The 12,509-nt window shown below is 33.9% G+C and overlaps 1 protein-coding gene across 2 annotated transcripts in view; it reads left to right on the plus strand.

The window, feature by feature from the left end:
• The window catches only part of LOC142337800 (uncharacterized), a 118,629-nt gene extending 106,684 nt beyond the window's left edge, over positions 1-11,945 (plus strand). For both annotated transcript variants that reach the window (XM_075387321.1, XM_075387322.1), the window contains 2 exons: positions 10,702-10,943; positions 11,470-11,945. In XM_075387321.1, the coding sequence (XP_075243436.1) occupies positions 10,702-10,943; positions 11,470-11,720 (493 nt within the window). In that variant the 3' untranslated portion in view covers positions 11,721-11,945. The remainder of the gene's footprint in view (positions 1-10,701; positions 10,944-11,469) is intronic.
• The last annotated feature ends 564 nt before the right edge of the window (positions 11,946-12,509 follow it).

A 12,509-nucleotide genomic window follows, 5' to 3' on the forward strand; every position in this document is an offset into this window, starting at 1 on the left:
ACGAGGCTTAGAAAAACCGGAGGACGGTTTGATTGTGAATTCGAAAATCCCAAAACAGAAGAGAAGTTGGTGAAAACAAAGTTAATCTCAAGATTAAAGGACCTTGAGGAAAAATTTGGAATAGTGGACGGTATTAAAAAACCAACCAGATCTGTTGCTGAAAACACCGACAATCTAATGTTCGGAAATCAAGCAATAGCTTTGCACGCTTTTCATCAGACAATAACTCCTTAACTGTAAAAGAAGAGGTTGGGTTAAACATCAAAGATGCCTTTTAGTAACCAAACAAAAAAATACATTTAACAAAAGCAATAAACTGTGCACTAGATGGCGAGACCAGTAATAGTCTCGTAAACATTGTCCTGATCCAAACACAAAGTTGCAAATCCTGTGAAAAGATAGTACTCTTCTCAAAACTATGTTCACGTAAATCCCAACAAAATTGGTGTAAGTTTAATAAAGGCGATAACTTTTTTGCGGAAAATACAGTTCGTCAGTGAAAGCATCTCCAGGATAAGAGATGGGAATCTTTTGCGCAAAAGAACAAATCTCTTGCATATATGCGACATGATATATATATATCTCAATAAATAGCAGCAAAACAAGTTTGCAGGTAGATGCAGATGCGGATAACACATTGATACCATCTTAAATATGGAACGAGCCGATAAACCTCAGTTCGAAGCTAATGTAAGACCTCGCAAAGCGTAGCACGGTCATTAAGTAAACCCTCTTGTCTCTTACTGTGATTTTTAGTGGAACGGAAGAATACACACCCAAAAACAACGAAAATTTGTGAAATCTAATAAAGATCTTGGCCTACATGTGAGAGACAGTCTACCCAACCACGGTTTGAACAACATCACAGCCGAAAACTTGCCTCCTGTAAATGGTTACGAAGCGCATGTTGAGTTGTTACTGGTACCAGGATGGCAGCCAACCTTTTGTTTTGCGAAACCAGAGAATCACTCTACAACTTCAAGGCACGATCCCAGAGAAGTTGGCACATATATTCAGACAGGGTTTTGATGAAAGCTTGCCGCCAGGAGGAGTTCACGAGTTCATCACCAGTTGTGTTGCAGCAAAAAAGAGGAGATCTCAGAATTTTTTTTCGACCGGAATGCGCATATATTTGGCATGGACATGGATGAGGAATAAAGGTAGTTTTTTGGGGAGGAAGTTATCTCGAGAGGAACAGAACTACTCAAATGTTAAGAAGGAGGAATTGGCTATTGTCTTTCTGATCATAAGATTGTATAACTTTCTTTTTGGAAGACGAGTTACTTAGAGACGGGCCAGAACCACTTGAATATATTTTTGCATGAGACAATGAGATCACGAAGACAGCATCATCATCAATCACAACAACTGACATACCTTGACGGGCTTCGTCTCCGAGTTGATGTACACTTGAGATATCCCACGAGGAGGTTTTCAGCTGAATGGATTTCGATGGAGACGAATCTGACAGCTATCGAGTAGCTTCGCGGCTGAAAAAAATTTCCCTCAGAGTGATTTGTTGACCAAAGCAGAGAACAGAATTTAAATTGGAAAACAATGTTCAGAAGCGGAAAAAGGGTTCCAATGAAAGAAAAAAAGGCATGAAGCACTCGCAATAAAATCATTATCAATGCCTTTTTCCCCTCATTACACCCAAATTCAGATATTTGATTTTGGTAAAATCACATGAAAACATCCTGGGGAGAATGCAACTTAATCATCAGTCCCAGTGATAGCATGTTGTCCTGGCAATTTCGTTAGTAAATGTTTGGACAGTTAATGAAACGTGCCTAGACTGGTAATGGGAAAATGGTTTCTCCGCGACCAGTAGCCGACGTTTTGGAGCGCTTTTACGTGGCTGGGCTATGTTAAGGACTAAATTAATATCTCAAAAATTTATGACGGGTCTACCTGCGGGAAATAGAAAATCAGAGGCAGAACATCAGAAATAGTCAAAGTTTTGATGTCAAATTTTGGCAAGAGCTGTATATCTCATAGTGGTTCCCAATTGGTAAGTGAGGATCTTGAACAGTGTTGTGAATCACTGGCAATCTAGAAAATTGAATCATTAGCTGAATGTTAAAAATATTACTTAGAACTTTTCTTCTTAATAGAAAAAAAGTGTTCTCCTGGCTATCATTTAGCTAATCTTAGATCCAAATTGCTTGATCAAGAATTTGCTTTTGGATTTAATTGACCCGAAATATCAACTTTGTTTATTCCTCAGGCTTAGCGTACTATTGATGTTTATAGTTGTATTATTTTCTCTGAAGTCAAAGTTTTTTGTTTGCAGTTTTGATCTGTTTACTAGTAAATCAATTGAAGTATTAGTTTTGTCGAAAAAGACAAAATGTTAATAAGCTATAATTTTTTTGTGTTTTTGAACAATGGTCTAATTTTTGGCAGCTGCGTTGTTTATTGTATTGAATTTAGGTCAGTTATTTGTATATTAGTGAACCATTAAATGAGTATTTAACTTTTTAAGCGTGAAAATATGTTGAATTCGATCAATTTTATTAATGTTTATACGGTTCAGGAGTGGCTAGTGATTATGTTAAAAAAAGAACACTTGAATTCCAAAGAAAGATATATTTATCATGCCAATGAGAGTTAAGTGTAAAGGTACAATTTCATTAATGATGAGTTGTGGGAAAAAGTATCAATCATTCTCTACTGCGTTTCAAAGGGAATGCAATCGATGTAAAAATATTCTAATTTTTCCTTATGAAGTTTTACGAGGTTTTCTTCAATAATTTAGATCAAAATTGCGTTATTGTCTATATTTTGAAAACTTTGTCCGGATCCTACAAATTGTGAATTCTTACAAAAGTTTGTTTGTAGAGAAAATCTGTTAGAACACGTTCGTTTGAGCCCTGTCTTTTGCTCATGAACAATTAAACGTTTTGTCAATTAACGGATCTTAATTTTTTTCCTTGTTTAATTAGCATGGCTGAGTGAGTATGGATATAGTATTCACAGAAACTAACCCTTACTGGCTTTGATTTGATGCCGTTTCCCCTAACACTATCCCAGTTTAAGCTTGGTTTTGGATATGTTTCACTTTCTGATCAAAAATGTATCAAGTTTTTATCACTTTCGTGGACAATTTGACGCAATCTGATGAAATATCTATCAGAAAAATGAAATCACTAACGTTGATGATGCAATGTATTCCAGTTTATCTTATTTTTTTGAAGTTGTTTTTGACCATGACTGTTGCCAGTAAACGCAGAAAACTTTAAAGATTTTTTGCAAGGAATTCGGCAAAAAAGGAACAAAAGTTTGGAAAAAAGGACAAAAGTTTGGATCTATTAGCACCACAATTCTTGTGAAATTGCTCGCCGAATTATTTTCACCGCCGCGGCTAAATGATTTTGAACCGAATCGTTGCATTTATTTGCACCGAAAACTCGACCAATGTGTTATATTTTTGAACCACAAGAGTCGAAGGACAAAGCCACCGCAAAGAATTGAAAAAGAACCGAATAAAAAGTTTGTTCTGGATGTGCATAAGCGAAAATTTTTTATTGAGTGGCTTTTTTAAACTTCGTTTTTTGTCCCAATGATCAACAAATTCGATTTACAAGTTTTCTTCTTTTTTATTTGTTCATTATTGTTTTTCAGAATGATGTCGTGAGTACAGCAAGTTTGAGAAATTACTTACTTCATTGCGCTTGACTCTTAAAGCAGTTCTCTATTCTTTTATAGTTCTTTAATAGGGAATTCTTCTTCCCTATTATGCATACTTCTTGCTTATTCTCTTACTAATCATTTATTTCCACTTTAACAATGCAACTGTATCCTTGTCAACATACGAGAAATAAAAATTTTGTGCATTTTGCATTCAGTTGTAGAAATGATCACCGCTTATGTTTACACATGTTTTCTTAATTACCGTCGTGAACTACAATCTATTGCAATTTCGCTCGAATTTTTCATTTCAAAAACAATAAAACGTTAAAATAGAAATCCCACGTTTAACTCGCCGTGAATTATCCTGACGATTCCATGCAAGTGTAACTCACACTCTGAAAGTTGTGTTGATACGAATAGAGTAATTAAAATTAATGCCTTACTGAGATTGCTTCAAAATTTTCTGTAATTGATAAAAAGTTCTTGAAAATGGTTGTTTTAGAAAAGTCCAAAGGAGCGTAATGAGGTAGAAAATAGCATATGGTCCTAGTTACAGAGTGTATATCTGAATTTTTGTCACCAGAATTCTTAATTTAGGGTCGTCAGTCAGAATATTTTTTGCCATTTCTTTTTATTTTATTTGACATTTAAGTAAAATTGATCTATTTCTCATACAGACAATTTGTTTTACTCAATTGTGACGGTGTATACCTTAGAATGGATTGAGCTCCGTTTTCTGCTTCTACAACTAGGTTAATTTTTTTAGATATCTCATACACACTAATCTGTCAAAACGAGCATTGCAGACAGTGACATCTGAATTAAAAAAGAAATTTTGTATAAAATTGCATTAAATAGAAAATTTTTCGAAGTAGCAATATCTTGCCTGCAACCCGCGATGCAAATAATTTAGTCGTTGATGATGCCCAAATTTTTGTACAGGTACTTAATTTACTGTTCGAAAAAAATTTGTCGTATGAGTTAAAAATTGTTACAAACACAAACAACTGAATGAAATAAATAATGACGCACTAGAGGGTTAATGACACCTGCTTTTATTGAGTCTAACAGAACAGACGAATAAAAAACAAAAGCCAAACGAAAAACATTAATTACCTCGAAACTCGATAAATTTTCTCTTAAAAACCTTTCGTAGTCAGGATAGCATCAGATAAATCCAAAGTTTTTTTCAACCAAATAAAATTACCAGTTATAGGAGTCACTATCCTTTAACTAAAAATTTAACAAAAGATTCTTATTTAAGAATTTTATCGGTGAGACCAGGCAACAAAAGGAAGTAAAAGTTCAAAAATCCTTTAAAATTAAGAAACGAAGAAACCAAAGTTCTTAATGAAGACTTGCTTTTAACTTAAAGTCATTAACTTATAAATTGGATCGTACGCATCTACTTAGGTCATTAATGAGATATGTCATAAGACGAAAAAAAGAACAATAATTACAGGTAGAATTTGAATCAATCTATGAAAACATAAAACAGGTAAACAGATTAATTTTGCGTTTTATTAGAAAGAAGTTGGACCTGTTATTAATAAGAGTGCTAAGCTACAGTTGACAGAAAAAAGGATTTATAATAAGAAAGAAAACTCAAAAATTTTGATAATTTTTTTATTCAAGTGTATTCAAAGTCATTAGAGCCCTAGGTATCAATTGAAGGCATTAAACAGGTTAACTTCTGTTGGAAGTCACTTGGAGCTTCGATTATTGACACCAAGACATAGGACTGCAAAAAAAACAATTGTGAGAAAAACTCAAGTACTCCTCATCAACTGTTTATTGAAGCCATGCCGACCATGACGTTTTCTATTAAAAAATAATAACAATTCATCAAGCCTAATTTGAACATAAGTAGGTGCTGACATGAAAGGAACCTTGATATAAAAAAAGATTCGTTTGTAATTGTCAAGAATAAAAGCCAAAAATTGTAACCAGAGATTTTTAGAACGCAGCACCCCTTTACAAACCAAATCAATTTCTTTGTAAAGATGCATCTTGAGACCAAAACTGCATCTTGAGCCAGAGATTTTAAAAACGCAGCACCCTTTGAAAACCAAATCAATTTCTTTGTAAAAATGCATCTTGAGACCAAAACTGCACCTGCTATCGTTCCGCTTTGTTTAAAACAGGTAATTGCTAAGCAGGTAATTGCTACGATTCCTTAGAGTAAGACAGGTAATTGCTACGATTCCTTAGAGTAAGACAGGATAAGGTTAGTTTTAACATTATGCAAACAAACTTTTTCAGTTGAATTTTCTGCGATTGTCGATGCGCTCTTTAATGGATCGGTTGGCCAAATTTGACTAATCAAATAATAGCTGAGCACAAAGTTCCTCCCCCACTAAGCTGGGCCAAAACAACTATATCACTGCTCAGTCAAAATGTCGCTTGTTATTGCTGAAAAAAGTGTTTTCGTTTTTTGAATTGGATCAATGTTTGCACAGTTTCTCCGAGCCACATTTTTTCAAATCGAAATGTGCTTGGATGCCAAGAAATTTTGTCGGTTTCTTTTTTTTAGCTCATATCGTAAGTTTTTTAAATTACATTATTTGTTGCTCAATCTGATTAGGTTTTGATAATTACCTTGAAATTTAGGTCAATAGAAAGATGTTAGTATTCAAATTGGGGTTTGTTATTTTCTCTATCGATATATAGAATTGAAAAGTAGACCAGTTTAATAAGATTTTTTATTTTTATGGAGGGGAGTGTGAGAATTCTATTAAATTACAAAACTTCAATAAAGATTGTTTTAACTTTTAACCCGATTTTTTTAATTACATGAATTTTCTCGGGAAGTTATCTTTCAAAATAGAATTTGTTTAAATTGCTAAAATTTTGGGGTGCTTTCTGGATTTTGCTTTGGATGTTTTGGCTATTTGCCAATCAACCACTCCCGTTCCCACTTTATTGGACAGTTTTAATTTTTTCCAAAAACGCCTTTTTACAAAATCAACATGATATGGTACCAAAGATAGGATGACCGGCCACAATTTGCAGCAAAAGTAGTCTGTGTTAAAACTATAAATACTAGATAGACAAGTTTTTTTCGAAATTGTATGGTATGGAACTGCATTTTCATGATACTAATGAACGTAATGCTTAAGTACTGATATAACATGGCATCGGTGTCAGAGATCATTTTAAGACATGAATTGCATTATTTGCATTTAGAGCTTTCAAATTCTGTTGACTTTTAGATTTTTAAGCTACTAGGGAGCAAAAACGATGGAGCTGATTTTGATAGCATCCGCACAAAATACAGTTGAACTTTGTGATTTCTACTTATAAAAATAAGGTTTTATTTGTTTTTGCGTGGTGAACCACAAACAATGTTTCGATTTAGGCCGACAAAAGTATGGTCCAGACTGTGTATTTGAAGTCTGGAAGGGCGACCCTCACCCAGACATTAAAATTTGATCCTTATTTCTACCACATCACCCCTGGTGCTAATGTCGAATTAATTTAATGGGTTAATTGATTCTTATAATTATTGATTCTACGATTTGCTTCTATATCAATCGCATATGTCTTTTTATCCCAAAGTTTCTGTCACCCTGAATCCGCTGGCTTATAAAATTCTAACATTTCTTGCAATATTTCAAAGATTTGCTAAGCTTACGCCAACAATGTTTTACATCCATTAATTAATTCTATTGCGTTATATAGCCCAATATGCGATGAGGGCTGCAAATAGGAACACAATACGCTTAGTTGCACTAACTAACAAAATTTCAAGTGTATCTAAGTTTAGTCTAGTCTGTTTTTTCCGTAGCACCATCGATCGCTACATCGAGCGTAATGAGGTAGAAAATAGCATATGGTCCTAGTTACAGAGTGTATATCTGAATTTTTGTCACCAGAATTCTTAATTTAGGGTCGTCAGTCAGAATGTTTTTTGCCATTTCTTTTTATTTTATTTGACATTTCAGTAAAATTGATCTATTTCTCATACAGACAATTTGTTTTACTCAATTGTGACGGTGTATACCTTAGAATGGATTGAGCTCCGTTTTCTGCTTCTACAACTAGGTTAATTTTTTTTAGATATCTCATACACACTAATCTGTCAAAACGAGCATTGCAGACAGTGACATCTGAATTAAAAAAGAAATTTTGTATAAAATTGCATTAAATAGAAAATTTTTCGAAGTAGCAATATCTTGCCTGCAACCCGCGATGCAAATAATTTAGTCGTTGATGATGCCCAAATTTTTGTACAGGTACTTAATTTACTGTTCGAAAAAAATTTGTCGTATGAGTTAAAAATTGTTACAAACACAAACAACTGAATGAAATAAATAATGACGCACTAGAGGGTTAATGACACCTGCTTTTATTGAGTCTAACAGAACAGACGAATAAAAAACAAAAGCCAAACGAAAAACATTAATTACCTCGAAACTCGATAAATTTTCTCTTAAAAATCTTTCGTAGTCAGGATAGCATCAGATAAATCCAAAGTTTTTTTTCAACCAAATAAAATTACCAGTTATAGGAGTCACTATCCTTTAACTAAAAATTTAACAAAAGATTCTTATTTAAGAATTTTATCGGTGAGACCAGGCAACAAAAGGAAGTAAAAGTTCAAAAATCCTTTAAAATTAAGAAACGAAGAAACCAAAGTTCTTAATGAAGACTTGCTTTTAACTTAAAGTCATTAACTTATAAATTGGATCGTACGCATCTACTTAGGACATTAATGAGATATGTCATAAGACGAAAAAAGAACAATAATTACAGGTAGAATTTGAATCAATCTATGAAAACATAAAACAGGTAAACAGATTAATTTTGCGTTTTATTAGAAAGAAGTTGGACCTGTTATTAATAAGAGTGCTAAGCTACAGTTGACAGAAAAAAGGATTTATAATAAGAAAGAAAACTCAAAAATTTTGATAATTTTTTTATTCAAGTGTATTCAAAGTCATTAGAGCTCTAGGTATCAATTGAAGGCATTAAACAGGTTAACTTCTGTTGGAAGTCACTTGGAGCTTCGATTATTGACACCAAGACATAGGACTGCAAAAAAAAACAATTGTGAGAAAAACTCAAGTACTCCTCATCAACTGTTTATTGAAGCCATGCCGACCATGACGTTTTCTATTAAAAAATAATAACAATTCATCAAGCCTAATTTGAACATAAGTAGGTGCTGACATGAAAGGAACCTTGATATAAAAAAAGATTCGTTTGTAATTGTCAAGAATAAAAGCTAAAAATTGTAACCAGAGATTTTTAGAACGCAGCACCCCTTTACAAACCAAATCAATTTCTTTGTAAAAATGCATCTTGAGACCAAAACTGCACCTGCTATCGTTCCGCTTTGTTTAAAACAGGTAATTGCTAAACAGGTAATTGCTACGATTCCTTAGAGTAAGACAGGTAATTGCTACGATTCCTTAGAGTAAGACAGGATAAGGTTAGTTTTAACATTATGCAAACAAACTTTCTCAGTTGAATTTTCTGCGATTGTCGATGCGCTCTTTAATGGATCGGTTGGCCAAATTTGACTAATCAAATAATAGCTGAGCACAAAGTTCCTCCCCCACTAAGCTGGGCCAAAACAACTATATCACTGCTCAGTCAAAATGTCGCTTGTTATTGCTGAAAAAGTGTTTTCGTTTTTTGAATTGGATCAATGTTTGCACAGTTTCTCCGAGCCACATTTTTTCAAATCGAAATGTGCTTGGGTGCCAAGAAATTTTGTCGGTTTCTTTTTTTAGCTCATATCGTAAGTTTTTTAAATTACATTATTTGTTGCTCAATCTGATTAGGTTTTGATAATTTCCTTGAAATTTAAGTCAATAGAAAGATGTTAGTATTCAAATTGGGGTTTGTTATTTTCTCTATCGATATATAGAATTGAAAAGTAGACCAGTTTAATAAGATTTTTTATTTTTATGGAGGGGAGTGTGAGAATTCTATTAAATTACAAAACTTCAATAAAGATTGTTTTAACTTTTAACCCGATTTTTTTAATTACATGAATTTTCTCGGGAAGTTATCTTTCAAAATAGAATTTGTTTAAATTGCTAAAATTTTGGGGTGCTTTCTGGATTTTGCTTTGGATGTTTTGGCTATTTGCCAATCAACCACTCCCGTTCCCACTTTATTGGACAGTTTTAATTTTTTCCAAAAACGCCTTTTTACAAAATCAACATGATATGGTACCAAAGATAGGATGACCGGCCACAATTTGCAGCAAAAGTAGTCTGTGTTAAAACTATAAATACTAGATAGACAAGTTTTTTTCGAAATTGTATGGTATGGAACTGCATTTTCATGATACTAATGAACGTAATGTTTAAGTGCTGATGATATAACTTCACATCGGTGTCAGAGATCATTTTTAAACACGAATTGCTTTATTTGCATTTAAAGCTTTCAAATTCTGTTGATTTTTAAACTACTAGGGAGCAAAAACGATGGAGCCTGATTGTGATAGCATCCGCACAAAATACAGTTGAACTTTGTGATTTCTACTTATAAAAATAAGGTTTTATTTGTTTTTGCGTGGTGAACCACAAACAATGTTTCGAATTAGGTCGACAAAAGTATGGTCCAGATTGTGTATTTAAAGTCTGGAAGGGTGACCCTCATCCAGACATTAAAATTTGATCCTTATTTCTACCACATCACCCCGGGTGCTAATGTCGAATTAATTTAATGAGTTAATTAATTCTTATAATTATTGATTCTACAATTTGTTTCTATATGAAGCGAATATGTGTTCTCTTCTAATCCCAAAGCTTCTGTCACCCAGAATCCATTGCAGCTGGCTTATAAAATCTTAAAATTTCTTGCAATATTTCAAAGATTTGCTAAGCTTACTCCAACATTGTTTTACGTCCATTAATTAATTCTATTGCGTTATATAGCCCAATATGCGATGAGGGCTGTAAATAGGAACACAATACGCTTAGTTGCACTAACTAACAAAATTTCAAGTGTATCTAAGTTCAGTCTAGTCTGTTTTTTCCGTAGTACCATTGATCGCTACACCCTCCTCAATTAATTTTGATAACGTTAGTTTTTCATATTATCATGTTATAGAGGTTTGGAGGGTCCCGGACTGTCTCTGTTACAACGACTGGCGGCCGACTCAGCTGGTGGCAATGATAGTCCCAACCGGAGGAGACAGTCTTCCAGCAGTTCCAGTTCTTCCAGTGACGAGTCTGCAAAGATAGAGGAGGTCACTGAAGAGGGACAGGGTGCAAATACTGCGGGTGCTGGAGATGGCGATGCGGGGGCTGCCGGCGGGGCAGGAGGGGACGACGAGAAAAAAGATGGAAACGGTTCGGTCGACGTTTGATAATTTAGTACTGGGGATTTTATTTCTGCCCATTGGTGCCAAATTTTGGCACTTTTGATTTTTTGAAGCCGACTAACTCGATCATTTAAGAAGGATTTTTTTTGTCATAGATTGTCGGTACCGTGTTTCTGTTTTCCTAATGTCTTTTGACCGTAAAAAGGACAGCGGTTAAATTTTACACCAGACACGTGTAATTCTGTAAAACCACTCGCGCTGAACCTTCCGACTACAATAACTTGTAAAAATTGTTATGTATACTAGCATGTTTTCCCCAAATCTACCACAGATGATAAAAATTTAAAATCATAAAACTGCCGTAATAATAAAAAACGACAATTGATGGCTCAATCTATCCTTAATAAAATTTATAATAGACAAAAAATACATCCAGTTTAAATTTTGTGCTTCGAATTTTGTGCTTTTCATAAACCACATATGCTCTATTTTACGATAGGAAGATCAACAAAATACAATACAGATCTTTTTATGATAATTATGTTAAATTTCAGAGGACAACCCGGCTGAAATTACAGACCCCGCCCTGGTTGCCATGGCAACACGCCGATCCATGAGTATGGGTGCCAAAACAGTCTCATGTGTTCTCTGTTACAACTCAGACGTTTTGGTCGCTTTGAAGTGTGGACACATTCTGTGTGAAACTTGTGCCAAGGAACTTCTGGAAAACGAATCGCTGGCAACCTACCGAAAATGTCCTCTGGACAGAAAGCACTTCCGAAAATATATCAAATTATTCCTTTGAAAGGATTTTTAAAATGCGATGACGGTGCTTTTTAATTTCATGCGAAAAAAATTCTAAAGAAAATAGTTTCTATATAATTCAGTAATTTCTGAGTGCTGTGTTGTTTTTGAATTTGAGCTTCTCTATAAAACTTTTCACAATTTCTTTATAACATTTATTTCATTAATAATTGATTGTTTCTTTTCTGAACAATAATTTATCTTTAATAAATGTATATATAGCGTTCTTTCCTTCATTTCACATAACCCCATAGATTAGGAAGTTTTTATCGCGCAAGTTGTGTCAAATTTCTCACATAATTGTCTCATAGCGTTTTTCACAAAGTTGAATTATGTCCACATAAAATATGATTAAAATATAATACAGGTAAATTAAAACTGTTGCCATTAAGCTGACCAAATTGACGCTCAGTTCTAGGTGCCGGCATTTTCGAGGGTTTGCTTATTTCCCAATTTTATGGGCGGATTGTAAACGGCTGACGTAAATAATTAAAGTCTGCAAAAACAACGCAATCTGGAAAAATTGTTTGGGAGTTTTCGTATGATATTGCAATTAGTGTTCCCCTGGGCACGATTCTAAGGTCATTGATTTTTCTCGTGTACGTCAATTATTGTTCCGAAAAATAGAGGGTGTCTTCGATATGGTTAAATTTCCTTATGATACTAGTTTTCTATGTTAAGTTGATGATAGAGACAGCATTCCAAAAAAATGACACTGTTTAGTTAAAATAGGGAATATTTTCTTGAACGAAAACAATTTAATAACGAATGCAGGCGGACAAAACGAAAC

This window comes from Convolutriloba macropyga, chromosome 4 (genome assembly GCF_964194025.1).
Source record: "Convolutriloba macropyga chromosome 4, txConMacr16.3, whole genome shotgun sequence".
Classification (NCBI taxonomy): domain Eukaryota; kingdom Metazoa; phylum Xenacoelomorpha; order Acoela; family Convolutidae; genus Convolutriloba; species Convolutriloba macropyga.